Genomic DNA, 22,652 nt, shown 5'->3' with positions numbered 1-22,652 from the left:
AGGGAGACTTAGAAATCTAAAGTTATGTTGTGGAATCAACTAGACAAAGTGTTTAGATCTAGTATTGTGCAATGAGGCAAGGTTAATTATGTCACTGTACAAGATCCTCTGGGAAACAGTGATCACAATACAAATGAATTCCACATTAAGTTTCAAAATAACATACTTTGACTTAAACCGTGGGAAACATTTAAAGAAACCATTCAAAATGTTCAACAAAAGTACATTCTATTGAAAACAAAAACTCAGCAAGAAAGTTCTATCCGTGGCTTACTAAAGAGGTTAAAGATAATAATTGGGCTTACTACTATGTTCTACAACATTCGTCTGAGGACTGGGAGTATTTTAGAAACCAGCAAGGGGCCACCAAAAAGTTAATAAAAAGGGAAAAAATGGAATGAGAGTAAACAAGCCAAGAATATGAAAAGAGATGATTGTAAGAGCTTATACTATACAAAAATATAACAGGGAGAGAGTAGCTAAAACAAACATTGGTCCCTTAGAAGCAGAGACAGGAGAAATTGTCATGGTGAATGAGAAAATGGCAGAGGCGTTGAACAAATATTTTGCATTTGTCTTCACAGTAGAAGACTAAAGTTACGTATCAGAAATAGAGTGTAACCTAGGGGCTAATAAGAGTGAAGAAATCAAGGTAATTAATATCAGCAAAATCTAACAAATATCCAGAGCCTTTGGCCTACATCCTGGGGTTCTAAAAAAAAATAGCTGCAGAGATAATGGATGCACCAGCTATAATTTTCCAAAATTCCTAATATTTTGGAATGGTCCCAGCAGATTCGGAGTTAGCAAACGTAACACTATTATTCTAGATAGACGGGGAGAGAAAACAGGGAACTACGGGCCAGTTAGCCTGACATCAGTCATCAGGAAATTGCTGAAACCTATTATTAAGGAAGTCTTAACAATGCACTTAGAAAAGCATATTATGATTAGAACAAGTCTACATGGTACTACGAAAGGGAAATCCTGTTGGACAAATTTATTAGATTAGATATATTTTGAGGATGTAACTAGAGTAGATAAAGGGGACCCAGTAGATGCAGTATACTGTACTTGGATTTCCAAAACATGTTCAAGGTGCCACACAAAAAGGTTAATACACAAGATAAGGGCACATGGAGTTGGCGGTGATATATTTAGCATGGATAGAGGATTGATTAATGGGCAAGAAGCAAAGAGTAGGCATAAATGGGGTATTTTCAAGTTGGCAGGCGGTGGCTAGTGGAGTTCCACAAGGATCAGTACTGGGGCCTCAGCTTTTTACAATCTATATTAATGACTTAGATACATGACTCGGTCTTTTTGTCTAAGTTTGCTGATGATACAAATCTAGGTGGGAATGTAAACTGAGGAAGACACAAAGAGGCTGCAAAGAGACATAGACAGGTTAGGTGAGTGGACAAGGTGGCAGATGGAGTATAATGTGGGCAAGTATAAAGTTATTCCATTTGGTTATAAGAATAGAAAAGCAAAACATTCTTTTTAAAGACATGATACTTGTAAATGTCATGTTCAGAGATACCTAGGTGTACTTAATAAGGAACACAAAGTTAGCATGCAGTTACAGCAAGCAATTAGAAAAGCAACTGGCCTGTTGGCCTTTACTGTAAAGGATTGGAGTACAAGAATAAAGAAGTCTTGCTACAATTGTACATGGCTTCGGTGAGACCACACCTGGAATAGTGTGTGCAGTTTTGGCCTCCATATTTAAGGAAGATATATTTGCCATATTGCCATCAATAAGCACCAACAATGTGACACTGGAGGTTGCTGATAGCTTCACAATCATCAGCAACCTGTCACTTTATATTGAAATCAATATGCGCATTGTAAAAGCTGCAGCTGTTATGAACCAGCTGATTAAGAGGATGTGGAACAAAGCAACCTGACCAAGAGCACCAAACTACAAGTCTACCAAGCTTGTGCCCTCAGTGCACTCCTTTACAATAGTGAGACTTGGACAACAAGGCAGGAGAAAAGGCTGAACAGTTTCCACTTTTGTTGTCTCAGACGTATCCTGGGCACCTCTTGGCAGGACAAGGTTACCAACTCAGAGGTATTAGGCGATGATAATTCCATCAGCATATACTCATATCAAACCAATGTCTACACTTGCTCAGCCAGGTCCATGAGATGGATGACGACCGCATACCCAAAGACTTTTCAGCACCGTGAATTGACCATTTGGTCGCGCCTTGCTGGACTTCCACAAGGACACCTCCAATTGAGGTATGAAGATGGCGGACATTGACACAAAGAACTGGGAGACAAATCACTGATCACTGTAACCTCTGGAGGCTGACTGTTTGGAGGGGCATTGGGCAAGCCAAGGAGAAATGGAAAGTTGAAAAGAGGGCCCAGAGAATTCAAAAACCATTGAAACCTTAACCTCCTTAGCCCACTGTCTTCATCCGTAAGTGTGACAGAGACTGCAATGCCAGATTGGGACTCCTGTGTCACACCAAGCGATGTTTAACACTAGACAGATGGCTGTCAAAAGAAAGAACTTAAGATGTGCAGAACCCAGAATAGCAGAAGAAGTTTGTTCACAATCTCATGATTAAGATTTATTGAATTATCTGCCATTCCACAATTAGAAATCCTTAAACTAAAGATGTCTGTTTCTTGGTTAAAAACATATTTGTATCCCATGGGGCATTAAATTATATCTACTGATATTCATCTTTATGATACAAACCAGATATTTATTCAGCTCTTTTCCACAATGATATGAATGTTTTATTTTCTAGGGGCTTGACTGAAAGTTCTTTACTCAAAGGATTTGTTCGCTAATCTCTAGTTTCTGGTAAGACTTACTCATTGCACTTGTTCCACTATCACAATCTAAGTAACCTCTCTCAAAGTACTCAATATTTCTGAAAAATTCTCTTTTTAAGGACCTCGATTATATCTCCCTCCATTTTTTTCTGCTGCGAAAAGTTAAATCAGAAAAACCTCAAGTTCCATAAAGTGTGCTCAAACACATAATATTGCTCTTATGAAGGTTGGGAGCCTAGAGCTGCATGTCATTTCAAATATAGCTTCAACGGTAAACAAAGCAAGGGTGAAACTGCTCATCTTCATTTGTAAATAAAATTCCATAAGAATTCCTGATCCTTAGCACTTTATTAGTCTCATTGTTTTGCCTTACTCAAAAGCAAAGTTACTTGCATCTTAATTAGGTTTAATAGTGGTAGGTAAATACTATTACAACTGTTATAGTTAAGTATGTATCTTTCAGCAGCAGTTACCTCGAACGTTTTTTCTCATCTAGCTTGAATTAATTTGCTGCATTATAATGATAGACAAAATGCTGCTGGGTTTACATTGCATCCGGTTCATAGCAAACATCAGAAATCATACTTGGGGTGCTAGACTACCCTTGAACAATACTATAAGAAATCTGCTGGCTCATTAGATTTTAAAAAGTTTATTTAAACTAGTTCCTCTAATGTTCACAAGGCTTCTCCCTTCCAGTACCTCACATCAGTGATTTCTGACAACTCAACTATTCAAAGTCAATTGCTGCTGAAACATGTTCACCCATGCATTCCATGCCTACATCCACTAAGTGCCATGGGAAACATTCAGTTTTACAGGTATCAGTAACAACTTGCATTGATATGGTGGCTTTAAAGTTGAAAAAAATTCAAAGAGCTTTACTTAGGGACAAACAAATAAATGATGAGATTACTAAAATGATACATTTTTAGTTCCTTAATAGGTGGTGATCATCACTGGTAAGGCCAGCATTTATCGACCATCACTAATTGTTCTCGAGATGGTAGAGGTGAACTGTTTTCTTGAAGCGCTGCAGTCCATCTAGTGTAGATACATCAAAAGTGCTGGCTGTAGGGAAGGGAGATCCAGGGTTCTGACCCAGCAAGAGTGAAGAAGTGGTGATATACTTCCAAGTAAGGATGGAGTGTGGTTTGGAGAGGAACTTGCAGGTGATGGCATTCCCATGTGCTTCTAGATGGTAGAGGTCGCAAGTTTAGAAGGTGCTGTCAAAAAAGCCTTGGTGAGTTGCTGCAGTGCAACCTGTAAATGGTAAACGCTGCTGCCACTGTGGTGGAGAGTGTGATTATTTAAAGTGGCGGAGTGAGTGCATTCAAGTGGGCTGTTTTGTCCTCAACGTTGTCAAGCTTCTTGAGTGTTGTTTGGGTTGCACTCATCCAGGCAAGTGGGCAGTATCCCATCACATTCCTGACTTGTGTCCTGTAGATGGTGGACATGCTTTGGGAATTCAAGGGGTGAGTTACACACTATAACATTCCCAGCCTCTGGCCTGTCCTTGTAGCCACAGTATTTATATGGATGGTCCAATTCAGGTTCTGGTCAATGGTCACCTCCAAGGTGTTGCTGGTAAGGGATTCAGCAATGCTAGTGCCAGTGAATATCAAGGGAAGATGGTTAAATTCTCTCTTGTTGGAGATGGTCATTGCACAAATCTTATTTGCTACTTATCAGCCCAAGTTTGAATGCTGTCCATGTCTTTCTGCATGCAGGCTTGGGCTGCTTTAGTATCTGAGGAGTTGCAAATGATATTGAACATTGTGTAATCATCAGCAAATATTCCCACTTCTGACCTACTGACAAAGGGAAGATCATTGATCAAACAACTGAAGATAGTGGGGCTGGAACACCATTCTGAGGGACTCCTGCATTCCCACCGACTTCAAGTTTGATGTCACACTGGATCAAATGCTACTTTGCAGTTACACTCTCAACCTCTGGAATTCAAGTCTTTTGTCCGTGTTTGGACAAAATCTGTAATAAAGTCTGGAGCCAAGAGGCCCTGGTGGAACCTAAACTGAGCTTCCGTGAGCAGGTTAGTGTTAAGAAAGTATTGCTTCAAAGCACTGTCAACAAGTCTTATGATTAAGAGTAAACCGATGAGGTGGTAACTGGCTGGATTAGATTTGTCCTGCTTTTATGGAAAAGGCATTTATGGGCAATTTTCCACATTGTCAGGTAGGTGCCAGTGTTATAGCTGTACTGGAACAGCTTGGCTGGGGGCACAACCAGTTCATAATTCTTTAGTAGTAAAGCTGGGATGTTGTTAGGGACCATAGCCTTTGCTGGATCAAGAATTTTCAGCCCATTCTTGGTATCTCATGGAGAGAGTCAAATTGATTGAAAATTGGCATCTACGATAGTGGGGACATCAGGAGGAGGCCAAGATGGATTATCCACTTAGCACTTCTGGCTGGAAATAGCTGCAAATGCTTTAGATTTGTCCTTTACACTGACATATTGGACTCTACCTTCATTGAGTATGGGGATGTCCGTGGAGCGTCCTCAGGTTAGCGGTTAAATTGTTCACCGTCATTCATGAATGGATGTGGCAGCACTGCAAAAGTTTGATCTGGTCTGTTGATCTGGGATCGCTTAGCTGGCTATAGCATGCTACTTCTGCAGGTAGTCTTGTTCTGGAGTTTCACTAGGTTGGCATTTAATATTTAGGTATACCTGGTGCTGGTGGGTTGTTCTCTAGTGCCCATCATTGAACCAGGGTTGGTCCCCTGGCTTGATGAAGTGAGGGATGTGCCATGAAGTTATAGCTTATAGTTGAATACAATTCAGCACCTCATGGATGCCCAGTTTTGAGGTGCCAGATTTGCTCTGAATCTGATCTACTTAGCACAGTGATAGTGGCATACAAAATGATGGAGAGTGTCCTCAGCGTGAAGGCAGGACATGGTCTCCAGAGGAACTGTGCGTTGGTCACCCCTACCATGATCATTGTGGACAGGTGCATCTGCAACATGTAGATTGGCAAGGACAAAATCAAGCAAGTTTTTCTCTCTTGTTGGATCTATCACCACCTGCTGCAGGCCCAATCTGGCAAATATGTCCTTCAGCTCTCAGCCAACTTGGAATAGAATTCAAAATTAAGATGGAGAGCCAAATTTAGCACCCATACTAGGTTACCAGAATAACGCAAAGCTCTCTGTAAAGATTTATACTGCTATCTCTGATCCCAATTAAACAACTGAAAAAAAAACTGAACTTCAAGGCCTGAAATACATTGTTAAATAAGGAACAGTTAAACATGAATCCACAGGAAGCCATGAAAGACATACCAGAATTCTTTTGCGATCCTTTTCAGACAGGAATTTTACTGGAGGATATTTTTGAGATATGCTGTTGGAAACAAAAAATATTTTTGAATATCCGATTAAATAAAACGTTGCCAATTGCATTTTGATTGAAATACTTACACACCATGTTAAGAGTATTTGTTTAATCAAGATTAAAGTTCAATTATTTAATATTTTACTTTTTTTAAAAAACAGACTCTGAAAATTAAAAAGTAGACCATTATCAACTGGTCTTGCAATGAGTGGATCGGACAGCAACTCCCATCTGTAGCATTATGGAGCAGAAATCTTCTGTAGGTAAATTCAATTTTACACTATGTTAGGAGATTTAAATGAAGCATATCCATCAACATGGGAAACATTTTGCTTGTGGCTGTAACTCAATTATATATACTGACGCTTTTTACAATGCAACTGTATGAAAGAATTCCAATGCATCAATTGTAATTAGATCTGCGCACTTCCAAGAATCATAAAGTGGAGTCTTCCCAGGCAAGGGGAGGCGGAATTTGGTAAATCCCATAAGAGACATCAGGTTGGAACCAGGACATTGTCACACTTTCATTCAGCTTTCCCCAGGATGAGTTCCAAGGCCAGCAAGGAACTCCCTTGAATCAGTCGAGAAACTAATTAAGACAAGCCCTTCTTTATCCCTGTATTCTGACTTGCTCTGCTAGTGCATGGCTTCCATGCTGTTTCAACCATCTCGCCAGGTATGAGGAGGCGAGTCATTGTTGAATGAAACTGACTTGCCATCACCGTATAAAGGCTGAAATGGGCAAGCTTCAGATTAGCCATAGTGAAAGGTGGGCACTGGCAGGTAGTCGCAGACATCTGCAGCCTTCTCGGAGCAGACATTTGCCCATGGCTGTCAAGGTGAGCACAGTCCTGAATTTCTTCATGCAGGCTTGTTCCATGAATCTGCTGGTGACATTTTCAGGATTTCACAAACTGCAACCCACAACTGCAGGTTCCAGGTCGCAACTTGGATGAGGTCAATCAGCTTTGCTTCACTCACAGGATTTCCACAATCCAGGGGGTGATTACCATATGAGTGCAATCAATCAAGGTGCCATCAGCCCAAATGCCTGAGACATTATGGCACTCATGCTAGAAATTAACTCCTCCTTTCTCTCTTCAAAGGCATGCAGTGCCTCTGAAAATGCTGACAGAAGCAAAGACATTTCCCATTGCTGCTCCAGGATTACCATTTTCATTGATGACCCTCAAGGTTCAGCATCAGTCTGCAGCTAAGCAGGTTTTGAAATGTCCTGCACCCTGAGAGGGACTCTCTACTGACGTCCCTGTTTCCAGCACCTGCATGTGTTCACATGATGTGCTCCACACCATGTGCCACTCTATCTGTAATGCATGACCCACTGAGGTGTGTATATCTGTGCCAGTAGAGGGTGTGCAAAGGTCATGTGATAGTGCATCCTCCAAATGCTAATCCTCCTCCATGTACTCCTCAGGCTCCTCAACCATCTCTTCTAGCAGCATCCATAACCACCCATGGGAAATGAAAGCATTGGGTTAGTGCTGAAAGTAGGTGCAATAGGTTCAAAGTTAGCCTATTGCAGATCACGATATTTTAGGTGTTGGTGACATCAATTCAACGTGACTGATAGTTAAGTGCGAAATGGCAGCGCTACATTTAATGCTGACAAATGGTCTCTGGGCCATTCCCTCCTCTATCATCACCAACAGCCAGTACTTTGGCCATCCTGCTGATCTCAAGGGTGTCCTTCTCCATCGCAGTCTGTTTAGCAATGGTTATAGGTCCATCCCCAATTCTCTGCCTCATCCTGGTGTTGTGGACTGCTTTTTCTCATTGCAGAAGGGTGTTAAGTAAGATGAAATGAGTGCTTAGCATGGGAAGTGAATAATCTGTGGAAGGTAACTGAGGAATGGGTGCGAGAAGGTAATAGGATGAGATTGAGTTTGAGTACTGTCCGTCACGATGGAGATTTGGGGGGAAACTGGAGAGAAAGGAATGTGTGACACAGCAAGATAGGCCAGTCAGAGGAATTCTGTGCAAGAGAATACCAGAGGTGAGAGAATATGGCTGCCAGGTGAGAGTTGCACTCAACTTGCAGGACATCATGAGGTCATTAAAGCTTTTGTGGCACTGATCACAGGTCCTGAGCACCACAGTTCTGTTGCTCACCATTAATGCTCCATGCAGCCATACCTGCTTGGTGAGGCTGGCTGGCCTGCTCCTCCCACCTCAAAAAAAAATGACTTTTCTTCTGGCCCCGACTGCATTCCCACATCTTGGCCAGGGCTTTCTGGAATCAACCTGCCTTACTGGGCGGTGGGATGGGGGCTGCATTTTACAGGCGTCAGCTGGTTAAGTGGCTGCTGCCAGGCCTGTGTGTGGAGTCTGTGGTGCCAGGACTAGTCAGGCACGTCCTGACTGGGGTGGGGGGAGAAGTGGGAGGTGGGGAGGGCGGTGGTGGTCATGGCAGCGCATGATAACGGCAGGCAATTCACTTGACCAGGGGTGGACACTGCTCCTTCACAGGTGAAAAAGGACCCAAAAAACTCCAAAACAAAAACAGAATTACCTGGAAAAACTCAGCAGGTCTGGCAGCATCGGCGGAGAAGAAAAGAGTTGACGTTTCAAGTCCTCATGACCCTTCAACAGAACTAGTTGAATCCCAAAAAACTCCGTTCTCTCAGGTCCAACCCTGACATTGTCATCAAACCCGCTGACAAGGGTGGTGCTGTTGTTGTCTGGCACATTGACCTCTACCTCGCGGAGGCTGAGCGTCAACTCACAGACACTTCCTCCTACCTCTCCCTGGACCATGACCCCACCACTGAACATCAAGCCATTGTTTCCAGGACTGTCACTGACCTCATCTCCTCTGGGGATCTTCCTCCCACAGCTTCCAACCTGATAGTTGCCCAACCTCGGACGGCCCGCTTCTATCTCCTACCCAAAATCCAAACAGAACCGTCCCAGTAGACCGATCGTGTCAGCTTGCTCCTCCCCACGGAACTCATTTCTCGTTATCTTGACTCCCTTCTCTCTCCCCTTGTCCAGTCCCTTCCCACCTACATCCGTGATTCCTCTGACACCTTACGTCACATCAACAATTTCCAGTTCCTTGGCCCCAACCGCTTCCTCTTCACCATGGACGTCCAATCCCTCTACACCTCCATCCCCCACCAGGATGGTCTGAGGGCCCTTAGCTTCTTCCTCGAACAGAGGCCCGAACAATCCCCATCCACCGCTACTCTCCTCCGTCTGGCTGAACTTGTTCTCACGCTGAACAATTTCTCCTTCAACTCCTCTCACTTCCTCCAAATAAAAGATGTGGCTATGGGTACCCGCATGGGCCCTAGCTATGCCTGTCTCTTTATGGGGTATGGGGAACATTCCTTGTTCCAGTCCTACTCCGGCCCCCTTCCACAACTCTATCTCCGGTACATCGATGATTACTTCGGTGCTGCTTCATGCTCTCGTCGGGACTTGGAAAAATTTATTAATTTTGCTTCCAATCTCCACCCCTCCATCATTTTCACGTGGTCCATCTCTGACACTTCCCTTCCCTTCCTTGACCTCTGTCTCAATCTCTGGTGATAGCCTGTCCACCAATATCCATTACAAGCCTACCGACTCCCACAGCTACCTCGACTACAGCTCCTCACACCCCGTTTCCTGTTAAGGACTCCCATTCGCTCAGTTCCTTTGCCTCCATCGCATCTGTTCCGATGATGCTACCTTCAAAAACAGTTCCTCTGACATGTCCTCCTTCTTCCTTAACCGAGGTTTTCCACCCCCGGTCGTTGACAGGGCCCTCAACCGTGTCCGGCCCATCTCCCGCGCATCCGCCCTCATGCCTTCTCCTCCCTCCCAGAAACATGATAGGGTCCCCCTTGTCCTCACTTATCACCCCACCAGCCTGCGCATTCAAAGGATCATCCTCCGCCATTTCCGCCAACTCCAACATGATGCCACCACCAAACACATCTTCCCTTCACCCTTCACCACCCCCCCCCCCCCCCCGTTGGCATTCCGTAGGGATCGTTCCCATCGGGACACCCTGGTCCACTCCTCCATCACCCCCTACTCCTCAACCCCCACCTATGGCACCTACCCATGCCCATGCAAAAGATGTAACACCTGCCCCTTCACTTCCTCTCTCCTCACCGTCCAAGGGCCCAAACACTCTTTTCAAGTGAAGCAGCATTTCACTTGCATTTCCCCCAACTTAGTCTACTGTATTCGTTGCTCCCAATGTCGTCTCCTCTACATTGGAGAGACCAAACGTAAACTGGGTGACCGCTTTGCAGAACACCTGCAGTCTGTCCGCAAGAATGACCCAAACCTCCCTGTCGCTTGCCATTTTAACACTCCACCCTGCTCTCTTGCCCACATGTCTATCCTTGGCTTGCTGCATTGTTCCGGTGAAGCCCAAAGCAAACTGGAGGAACAGCACCTCATCTTCCGACTAGGCACTTTACAGCCTTCCGGACTGAATATTGAATTCAACAACTTTAGGTCTTGAACTCCCTCCTCCATCCCCACCCCCTTTCTGTTTCTTCCCCCTTCCTTTTGTTTTTTTCCAATAAATTATATAGATTTTTCTTTTCCCACCTATTTCCATTATTTTTAAATATTTTTAAATCTTTTATGTCCCCCCACCCCCACTAGAGCTGTACCTTGAGTGCCCTACCATCCATTCTTAATTAGCCCATTCGTTTAGATAATATCACCAACTTCAACACCTATATGTTCTTTTGTCTGTGACATCTTTTGATGATCTGCTCCTATCACTGCTTGCTTGTCCCTACAACCACACCACCCCCCTCCACTTCTCTCTCCCCCCCCACCCCCCCCACCCCCACCCCCACCTTAAACCAGCTTATATTTCACCCCGTTCCTTGGATTCACCTAGTTCTGTTGAAGGGTCATGAGGACTCGAAACGTCAACTCTTTTCTTCTCCGCCGATGCTGCCAGACCTGCTGAGTTTTTCCAGGTAATTCTGTTTTTGTTTTGGATTTCCAGCATCCGCAGTTTTTTTGTTTTTATCCCAAAAAACAAGTCTTCTGGCCATCCCACCCTCCCCCACTCTGGTAGCCCAATGGATAGTAGTTAGAGTTTACCAGGCAATCTCCCCATATGGCAGAGGTAAAAGGCCAGCAGAGGTGATTGTAGACCCATAACTGGCCATCTTAAGTAGCTCAATTGGGCATCATCCACCTTGCCCACCACTGGCAAAATAGGACATGGTGGCAGCAAGGCAGTAGGCACTCACCGGCACTTTCCCATACCATTTTGCCAACTTTCCCACCTCAGAGTCCATCCCCAAACACCCTGTTAAATTCAGCCCCTTGCTTCTATTCTGCAGCAGTTTCCTCCTTCCAACCAGTCTGTTGTATGTGTTACAACTAGGATGGGAGGAGCACGCCTATGATCTAGCCCCACTACTCCACAGGTCGTACCATTAATTTAAAAGTTCAATTTTCTCACCAATATAGCCAATCATCTATTTTCCCTATTGGTGCCCAGAATAAAGAATCTTTAACCTTCTTTCTTTTCTAGGCCTTACCATCTTCAGCTGCTTCATCAATGACCTTCCTTCCATCATAAAGGTCAAAAGTGGGGATGTTCACTGATGATTGCACAATGTTCAGCACCATTCCTGACTCCTGAGATACCGAAGCAATCCATGTCCAAATGTAGCAAGACCTGGGCAATATTCAGGTTTGGGTTGACAAGGGGCAAGAAACACTCACGCGACACAAGTGCCAGGCAATGACCATCTCCAAGAGAATCTAACCATCACCCCATGACATTCAATGGCACTACCATTGCTGCATCCCCCACTAACAACATCTTGGGGCTTCCTTTGACTAGAAACTGAATTGAGCCAGCCATATAAATACCATAGCTACAAGAGCAGGTCAGAGGCTAAGAAACCTGCAGCGAGTATCTCACCTCCTGACTCCCCAAATTCTGTCCACCAAGTACAAGGCACAAGTAAAGAGTATGACGGAATACTCCCACTTGACTGGATGAGTGCAGCTCCAACAGCGCTCAAAAGCTTTGACACCATCCAGGACAAAGCAGCCCGTTTGGCTGGCACCCCATCCACAAACATTCATTCCTTCTATCACCGACACCCAGTGGCAGCAGTATGTACCATCTACAAGATGCACTGTAGGAACTTCAGTTGTACAGGGCACTAGTGAGACCACATTTGGAGTACTACGTACAGTGTTAGTTACCTTATTTAAGGGACAATGTAAATGCATTGGAAGCAGTTCAGAGTACTTTTGCCAGACTAATATCTGGTATTGGTGGGTTGTCTATTGAGGAAAGGTTGGACAGACTAGGGTTGTATCCACTGGAGTTTAGGAGAGTAAGAGGTGACTTGATTGAAACATACAAGATCCTGAGGGTGGATGTAGAGGGGACGTTAGAGGCTAGGAATAGTGCGATGAGTAACTCGCCTCCTGACTTCCCAAAGCCTGTCCACCATCCACAAGGCACAAGTCAGGGGTGTGATGGAATACTCCCCACTTGCCTGGATGAGTGCAGCTCCTACAACACTGAAGAAGCTGGACACCGTTCAGGACAAAGCAGTCTGCTTGACTGGCACCACATCCACAAACATTCACTCCCTCCACCACCGTTGCACAGTAGCAGCAGTGTGTACCATCTGCAAGACGCACCTCAGGAATTCACCAAGGCTCCTTAGACAGCACCTTCAAAATCCACGACCACTACCACCTAGAAGGACAAGGGCAGCAGATAGATGGGAACACCACCACCTGGAAGTTCCCCTCCAAGTCACTCACCATCCTGACTTGGAAACATATTGCTGTTCTTTCAATGTCGCTGGGTCAAAATCCTGGAACTCCCTTTCTAACAGCACTGTGGGTGTATCTGCACCATATGGACTGCAGCGGTTCAAGAAGGCAGCTCACCACCACCTTCTCAAGGACAACTAGGTATGGGCAATAAATGCTGGCCCAGCCAGCAAAGCCCACATCCTATGAATGAATAAAAAAAAAGGATGTTTCCTCTTGTGGAAGAATCTAGAACTAGGAGTCAGTGTTTAAAAATAAAGGGTCGCTCATTTAAAACAGAGACGAGGCGAAGTTTTTTCCACTCAGAGGGTCGTGAGTCTTTGGAACTCTCTTCCTGAAAAGGTGGTGGAAGCAGAGTCTTTGAATATTTTTAAGACAGAGGTGGATAGATTCTTGGTAAGCAAGGGGGTGATTGTTATCAGCAGTAGGTGGGATGCAGATTTCAAGTTACTATCAGATCAGCCATGATCTTATTAAATGGCAGAGAAGACTCGAGGGACTGAATGGCCTACTCCTTGTTGTAACCAAGTCTCCGTAGATAGCACCTTCCAAACCTACAACCACTACCATCTAGAAGGACAACAGCAACAGATACATGGGAACACCATCATCTAGAAGTTCCCCTCCAAGCCACAAACCATCCTGACTTCAAACTATATTGCCATTCCTTCATTGCCGCTGGGTCAAAGTCCTGGAACTCCCTCCCTAACAGCACTGTGGGTGTACCTGCACCACATGGACTGTAGCGGTTCAAGAAAGCAACTCACCACCGCCTTCTCAAGGGCTATTAGAGATGTGCAACAAATTCTGGCCTAGCCAGCAACACCCACATCCCATAAATGAATATTTAAAAAAATTCAGAATGATTGTTTATTATTAAACAAAACTTCTTTTTAACAAGTTGCATGTACTGGCTAACACACAATTGTAATCGGGAAGTATAACCATCTATCTCTTCCTAAAGAATTACCCCAGCACACACAGACAAACAAAGTACAAACAGATTTGGGCTGCAGAGATAGGCTTTAGAGGATGGGCATTATAAAATAAAGGATAAGGCTCGCAGGGTATCGATACTGTCGACCTAGAGCTCCTTTGTGTGAAGATTGGTCCCTGTGGACATCTGGAAGTTCTCACCAGCTGGTCCCAGCTTTGCAGGTCCAAACGTGGCCAGTTATATCCGATGAGGGTTCTCTGGCTATAGGTTGATAGCCACACAAAATTGCAGGCAAGGTAGCGAAAGAGAATGAACCAGTCAGGGTAGCCTTCCTTCCTTAGCTTGTTGCCTTCAAAACCAACAGGTTCACGAGTTTTTTTCTTCCTCCCATGTGATTTCCAGCAAGTTACCAACCTTTGCCTTTTCAGTTTTTGCCCTCTGGTCCTAGACTCTCCCACAAGGAGAAACAACCTCTCGGCATCTACCCTGTCAAGCCCCCTAAGAATCTTATATGTTTCAATAAGGTCGCCTCTCATTCTTGTAAACTCCAATGAGTACAGGCCCAACCTACTCAATCACTCCTCATAAGAAAATCCATCCATCCCTAGGATCAAACGAGTGAACCTTCTCTGGACTGCCTCCAATGCCAGTATATCCTTCCTTTGAACAGTTTTGGTCCCCTTATCTAAGTATTCTAGGTGTGGTCTAATGAGTGCCTTGTATAGTTTTAGCAAGATTTCCCTATTTTTATACTCCCTTTGAAATAAAGGCCAACATTCCATTTGCCTTACCTATTACCTGCTGAACTTGTATGCTAGCTTTTTGTGATTCATGCATGAGGACCTCCAAATCCCTCTGTGCTGCAGCTTTTTTCAGTCCTCTGTGACACTGAATTCATAGGTTCTAATTTACACTTTCTTTTCAATCTCTGCACAATTTATTTCACAATCTTTCAATCCAATTGGTTAAGTTATAGTTGCTTGCCCTGCTCACTCAGGTCCCAGCTGCCATTTCCCTCACTGTGGTCATCAGCTTGCACTTTGAGCAACTTGCCATGCAGAGCTTTTAAAAACGCAAATGTGCTAAGGCTAGTTCAACCAATGGCAGATGCAATTAGATGCCTGTCATAGCAAATTATGGTCCATGACTTTTATTTGTACATCTCAATTTGACTATAATGATTACCTTTTTGTGTTTAGACAACATGTTTATAGGAAGAAATTCAATCCTAAGTTGTTTCTTGCTATTTCTAAAACGATACTGTGTTTAGCTTTGTTCTTGTCTTCACTATTACATTTGCATTAAACTATTCCTTCCTAGGTACCTTCTCTCACTCTCAGCACAGCAAATACAGAGACTATCAATAACAAAAACAAAGCCACGGTGGTTGAGGGGGAGTGTAGGTAAGCAAATAGGATTTTACAAACTACCATAATTATTAACTACACCCCCTGTAACTAAAGCAGCTGTTTATACCAAACAACACAGGGGTTGCAATAAAATTCAAACAAATTGCCAATTTAAATGGAGTTCTCAAGCTTAAATTATGAAAATTTTTGAACTATATCAAGGCTATTTAATAACCATAAGGATATTAGTATCATGGAAAACATATAGAGAAGATTCAGTATTTACAAAGAGACATAAACTCAGCAATAACATTAAAAGAGCAAAGTGGAACAAAACTTGCATTAACTCAGCTGCAGCAGCAAAGCCAAAACAATGATATCAACTGTGTCACTCATCCTATTTCCAAGCAACATTGCCTCTAAGCGGATCTACTTCACTACAGGCAACAGTATGAATGGAGCAATTTGGATTTAAAAGATAAATATATTATATACAAATTATAACACAGGAAGAGGTCAGTTGGCCCAATCACTCCATGCCCATGTATGCTCCACAGAAGCCTCCCTCCCACCTGACTTCATCTCACCCTACTTTACCTAAAGTTAATATAAGCAAATAGAAACAACACTTACCTTGTTTCTATTTCTCTAATTTTCTCTTTCAAAGGTGCTAAGGCCTAGAAAATGGAAACACATCAAAATCAGCTTTAAAATTATGCATTCTGTCTCAGCTTGTGAAACATGGTAATTTCAGAAGAGAAAACTATGTTATTCAATTCTCTCCACTGTTGGCAAAAATAAATAATCAAAACAAAAACAGAATCCACACATTTTTCAAAGATACAAATTTGCAAAGTTTCACAACAATGGAGGAGGATTTCCTCTGTGTTGTATGATCTGTAAACTCAGTTACAGAGGATAGCTTTACGATTTTAGCAAGTGTCTCACAGAAACTGACCCCACCGTTTAGCCGTAGAATTGAAAAAAATTAAGGAAATACATTCAGCCTACAACACTTTCCAACTGTTTTTCAAAATCATATACATATATCTGCAAGGAGTTGCATTGTATGTTTCCTCTTGAACCCAGAGTCAATTCCATTACAATCCTGAGCCATGCAGCATTTACTCTGAAGCTGGTCTTTTCCTTCAGAACCCCTGAGTAAGTGAATCAGGATGGGAAATGTTAGTACAATATAAAATTAAAGCTGTATTATTTTGAGATTTAAACAATCACAGCTTCCCCAAAGTTACAGGAAAGCCAGTTAGGGAATCCGTCCATGTACTATCATTAAGATAGTGAAGTTAGGGCACATTTTCAGGTTTTGAATTGTAATGTGCAGGTCAAGACAAGGTGAAGAACAGGAAAATAGGCAGCAATGAGGATGAAGAGGGGAATAGGCCACCTCAGGGTTCTCTACAGGTTAGACAGCACAGGCAAAAAGGTCTCTTTGATGGCTCCATTGGGTTGCAAACAGAAGCAGGAATGAAAATAAGTAAAGAAATGGCCTCCTCAGGGCTCTGGCATGAAAGGTCAACCTCATGTCAGGGCAGCAGAATTAATGATACAAACCCATCTGGCAGCACTCATTCTAAATATATGCAATGAATCTGTTTCCAAATGATTGGTGCAATATGCCAAGAAACTATCATATTTTTCCTAATATTATTGTGGGACATTTTAAAGTAGGTTTGTGCTTGTGTGCATGTGTGGGGTTGTGTTTGTGTGATTTAATTGGGTTGGAGATGGGTAGACTGCAAGGTTTAAATTATCAAAGAAGCGAGGTGTGAAACAGGTGTTTAAAATGGAGATGAGTAAAGCTAGGGTGAGGTCAACAGATACAGTATGAATGAAATTTGCATTTTTAAATAATTGGAGAAGTGTTTGATTTCCATAGGGACATGGAAAATATTTACAAATAGCAAGATAAATAAGGCAAAGTTATAATGTAATTTTTCCCAAAACTGCTGGCCATAATGAGGACATGAAAGATTTTTATATCCTGGGAAAAGTAACTTCTAAAGAAAAGTGGAAACAATGGGATTTACAAATCAAAAGGGATAAATATATATTTAAAGAAGGATGGAAAGCTGTGTGAGGTGTGGCCATGTGAGATCTAGAAAGGCGACTGTGTGAAATAGATTGGGGGGGGGGGGGGGGGGGGGGTGAGAAAGCCTCTAGCCAACCTGCAGACATTGGCTGTTCCAGTAACCAAAGTTGCATTATAAGCCTTTGGAAGTCTATTGTCCAGTGGATGCATGTGGTAAAATTGTTGGATGACTTTAAATTTGGAATCTATTTGGAGTGTTGCCTTAAAGGGGGTATGTAGTTGGGAGTTTGGTTAAGCAGGGATTTTGGGAACTGTTATAAATGTGTAACCATAACCTTGTGTGTTTAAGTTTTTTCTTCTTTTGTTAATAAATGTTTTAATTTAATTTTTAAAATCTCTAATGGTGATAGTGGACTCATTACTTCTGACTTCAGTGTACAAGCCTTCTCATAATAAATACAAATTGAAATATCATTGTGATAGCATGGCCAAGTTTCCCTTGTGGATTTGATCAGCCTGGCAAATACCACCTGCCATATCATAACAAATATAACAAAGAATCCAACAATGCATTATGGGGAAGGAGAATTAATTAATCACATTGACACCAATATGCTTTATGTTGTTTACTATCAATAAAACTAAAATGGTAATTATTCAAGAAATACACTTGCAGCCTGAAGACTGAATTGCGGTATAACTTACATCTTAATTATAAAAATGCATAACTTAGGGGAAAAAAGTGTGGATACTAATAGTATATGATTTTGTTACTAGACAAGCAAAGTTCCCAAGTTCTAATTCTACCATGGCAAGTTGTGAAGTTGAATTCAATAACACTAGAAACATGACCTTGAAAGCTGCCAGATTGTCAGAAAAACACAACTGGTTTACAATGCCATTCAGGAAAGAGAATGTGTCAGCCCTACATGAAATTAGTTTCAGATGAAATGTTTGCTCTTTAAACACTCAAGGCAACTTGGTGGGACAATGCCTGGCACCTTGCTGCATTACTGTAATTCCAAGACTCAAACAAATCCAGAAAACTAATTACCAGTCTCTCTTCGATCATTATGGTATTGTCTGAGCAATATTTTCAGCTCCTTAGTACTTTAAAGGTAACAGTGATGCAAGATTAGAAAAAAAAGCAATTGACTAACCTCTTCTATTTTCCTCTCAATTTTCTGATCTCCTTCTTCTTGCAATGATCTGTGCAAAAGAGAATAGAAAAAATTACAATTACAATTAGCCCATCTGGCAAATAGCCATACTATTCTGTTTACTAAGCAATATTTTGAAAACCTGTGCCCCATCAATCCAACAGAAGGGATCAACAATTTGATCGGTAATCCTTTTGCAGTACTCACAAGACATTAATTCTCTGCTAAAGCATATTGTGTTCACCTAATGCATCCGATACCACATTACAGTGCCACTGCCAAAGGCAGCCTCAGCTGCAATACCAGCACCGCAAAGCAAACAAGGTTGCAGAGATGCTTCCACAGAAACTGATAATTAAGTTTGCATTAGCATAGTTTTTTCTTTAAACAATAATTTGGTCATTATAAAAGGTGGGGAATTAGTTAATTCTTTATACAGTGCAACTCATACTGAAACACTACAAATGCATTATTCTTACTTGATCAATAAGGGATAAGTATTATGTGTCTATAGTTAGATTCAGTATTGCCATCAATAAGCATATCCTGAAATTCTGGAATTTGGTTAATACATCAAGTAAAATTAACTCAACCTGCATTAGACCACCACAGTTTAAGTGATGCAAACCTCTTCTTTCGTACTCAGAATAAACAACTTATTAGGAAACATTTAACTATTCATGTTTTTCTTTCTAAAAGATGGGAATACAGTATTAGACTGGCACAAGAATTGCAGATTTTAAAAACAGAAGTTAACTTTTTTTAGTTATTTCATCATTTGCATTGTAATCAAAAGGCAATGTAAACTGGATTAACTGGTTTTAGTTTACTTGCCACCCATGATCTTTATGCATAATTCACAAGCTGATTGAAGATTGAGAAATCAGACGTATCATCACAGGCCAAAATTAAAACCACTGCAGTGCCAAAAATCAAATTCTAAGCTCTGAAGAATGGTCTTACAGGCTCGAAACATTAACACTGTTCCTCTCTCCTCAGATGCTGTCAGGCCTGCTGAATTTTTCCAGCATTTTCTGTTTCTATTCCAAATTCTACAATTTCACTTCAAACAGAACATGAAATATTTGCCAGGCGACTATTCAGATAAGTTTCAGAGTACCCAAGGGTGGCTATTTTTAACACTACCAAGACAAATAATATTGTTCAACAGAAGTTTGTAGGAAAATTTGTAAACTGTACATTACCTCATGCTCACAAAATTTCCCCAAACGGCTGCAAAAAGAAAAAAAAACAAAATATTTATATTCCATGAATAAAGAGTATTAAAAGTTGACAACTCAAATTGTAAAACTTGTATTTCATAATCAGAAATGCCCCCAAGCACATTGATACAGAAACTTTTCCAATCTTGAAATAGCTGAAAGTGATGCAACTGTCCCTTTCAATTTATTACATCATGTCTTCTCAGTGGAACTGATTGAAGACACATGGCAAGTGAAAAGATTTCCATCAGGTGTCACACAGTTAATGAATAGTACAACTGAAGTCTAGAGTAAATGGCACTTCTAAACCAAATAAAGATGCGTGACTAAGCAGAGATCTTTGACTGTTGCATGATATGGTACACTTAAATAATCAGATTTTAATCCCCATTTTCTTAGTTGTTTTTATTAGCCCAACGGTACAAGGATAACATGAACAGCAAAGGGACTAAACAAAATTTAGATTTTAGATGGAATTTGTGATGAACTATGGTCTGTTTGGCATTTTTATACTAACACTTAGATTATTTTACACTTAGGTGGTGTGATGTATAAAAGGAAGATATAATTCCTTACAAAGGGTATGTTGTATTTATTAAAAATGCTGTTGGCAAACCAAAAAAAGATGTCACAAAGAGTTTAGGTAAAACCCTATGTAAGGCACTTTGTTATGATAATTTGAATGGAGAAAAGCACACATTGACATAAAGCGAAAAGGTAAGTTTTTTTTAAATGTCACAGCTACAGCCTGAAGTATAAAGATTGAACATGAGAACCTGAATTATCACTCCCGGGTTAGGAGCACAGAGTCAGGGCAATTCCCAGCTCTGAAAACCCAACCCTGGAAAAGGTGCCCCTGAACTTCGGATTTTCATTCTTGGGGCTTGGCCAGGTTTTATGGGAGTCGTGGCAGGCGACCGCAGAAACAGGACAGAGGCAGGCTGGGTGGAAGGTCTGCCTCAATGCACTGGCACTTCGTTGAAGCAATTTAAAAAAGCCAATAAGTCAAAAACCACCCTCCAGCCCAAATTTCACACCCCCACCCCATCCATGTCACTAAATTCCCCCACCCACCCCCCCCATGGCCCTTCACACTTTCCATGCCAACCTATGCCCATCTGCCCACCCCCATGGTCGTTTTTAGCCCCTATGCCAATCTAATGCCACCTCATGACCCCATGACACCCACCCCACCTAACCCTGCCAACTCACCCAGTATTCACCATGTGCAGACCTCAGGACCAATGCTGAGATTACTAAAGCTCAAATGTCTATTGATGACTTCACGATTTCAAAAAAAACTCTCATTGGTTAAAAACCCATTCACGATATTTAACTTCCTTTAATCCCTTAGAAAAACAAGGATTGGAATTCATAGTCCTATGTCATAGCGCTTATAACTATTTAGGGCTTTCAATCAAACTATGAACTTACAGGCATTTCATTGTGATAATGAAAGGTTGTGAAATCAGCTGTAATGAGTACCCTAAGGCTTCATGTCAAGAGAACGTCTGAAATAGCAAGCACTGATCTCTTTTTAAACACTGTCCACAGTAAGGGCAGGAGTTTAAATGCCTTGACAGATCTGACAGTTCCAGTGAGCTTTACAGTTCCATTTACACACATTCATGTCTAATTTTATAATCCCATAGGACACCTCCCCCAAAGAGCAGCTTAGTTCCTCCAAAAGACACCCGATCTCTCCCAATGCCCTGGGACCACATTCAAAAGATTACCTTACCTCTCCAAAAGGGCACCCTTTCTCTCCAAAGAACTCCGGCAGCGCAAGACCTTCTCCTATCAGGTCTTGTGTTTTAGACATCCCAGTAACGAAAATCAGATCAGATCGAGACAGTTGCACCTCTAACATGTGCAATTGCCTCCATGAACCATGGATGTGCAATTTAGAACCTGCCCCATTTCCCCCCTCCTGCGAAAATGGTAGGTATCGTGTTTGGGGACAGTACATCTGGATCCAGGCCTCCCTTGCTATTTTCGTAACAATGGAGAGGCTCTCCATCTTTAAGAAAATTCAGGCCAAGATGTCAACAACTTAAGAGTCTCTAAACATTGTAGAACGTCAAATGATATGTAGTTTTAAACATCTATTATTGCAGCCACTTTGAAACTTAGAAGTGCATATGCGTGCAATTTCTGACTAGTGTCACTATATTTTTAAGATATATATTTTTGCAGATCCATTAAGTTGTATATGCGTAGACTAAGACATACAGCGTGGTTTCTGGTGCTGACCACAGCTCCGCAGCAGTCTTAACAGGCAGCAATTTCCTAATGTTGCAAATTTACTGAAGCAATACATCACAACTGGATGTAAAAATATTAAACATGGCTGTACAATTATATTTGCAATAAACTCAACCAACGGTTTAGTAAATTTGAAGATGCAAGTAACTAGGTTCTTCCTTTCATAAAATCACTTCTCAGTTCTTTGCACAACTATCAGTGGATTGGTCCAATTAATTGATAAAATGCAAGAATTATCAAGTTATTCTTCCCTCCTTTCACATGGAACCTACTTTTCCAATCGCTGATTATTATATAACAACGTTGAAAATGCAGAGACATATAATGCTATTGTTAGTTGTATTCATTGAGCTGTGAGGAATGAAAATGACTGCCAAAAGCGGTTTGGAAACAAAGGTATATGGCAAATCGTTTTTCCCTTGCCATTGACTCTAACTCCTTCCCTATTGAGGCTGAACAATAACAATTTACATTGGTATAGCACCATGAACATTGCAAAACATCCCACAGTGCTTCACAGGAGCATTATCAAACGAAATCTGATACCACACCAGTTAAGGAAATATTAGGACAGTTACCAAAAGTTTGAGCTAAGAGGTAGGTTGTAAAATGAGGGTCTTAAAGGAAGAGCGGGGAGCAAAGCGAAAGGGAGGGGAGGGGGGAGCAAAGCGAGGGGGGAGCAAAGTGGGGGCGAGGGGTGAGGAGGGCGAGGGGCGA

General features: G+C 42.0%; 1 protein-coding gene across 2 annotated transcripts in view; it reads right to left on the bottom strand.

Annotated features, from left to right (window-relative positions):
* Positions 1–22,652, bottom strand: part of uxs1 (UDP-glucuronate decarboxylase 1) — a 104,170-nt gene that overhangs the window by 61,235 nt on the left and 20,283 nt on the right. For both annotated transcript variants that reach the window (XM_041199756.1, XM_041199757.1), the window contains exons 2-5: positions 19,653–19,680; positions 18,448–18,496; positions 15,871–15,914; positions 6,108–6,168 (exon numbers count right to left, since the gene is read on the bottom strand). In XM_041199756.1, the coding sequence (XP_041055690.1) occupies positions 6,108–6,168; positions 15,871–15,914; positions 18,448–18,496; positions 19,653–19,680 (182 nt within the window). The remainder of the gene's footprint in view (positions 1–6,107; positions 6,169–15,870; positions 15,915–18,447; positions 18,497–19,652; positions 19,681–22,652) is intronic.

Source organism: Carcharodon carcharias, chromosome 11 (assembly GCF_017639515.1).
Source record: "Carcharodon carcharias isolate sCarCar2 chromosome 11, sCarCar2.pri, whole genome shotgun sequence".
Taxonomy (NCBI): domain Eukaryota; kingdom Metazoa; phylum Chordata; class Chondrichthyes; order Lamniformes; family Lamnidae; genus Carcharodon; species Carcharodon carcharias.
Note: the sequence above shows the minus strand (reverse complement) of the source record. Positions and strands in the feature narration are given on the sequence as shown.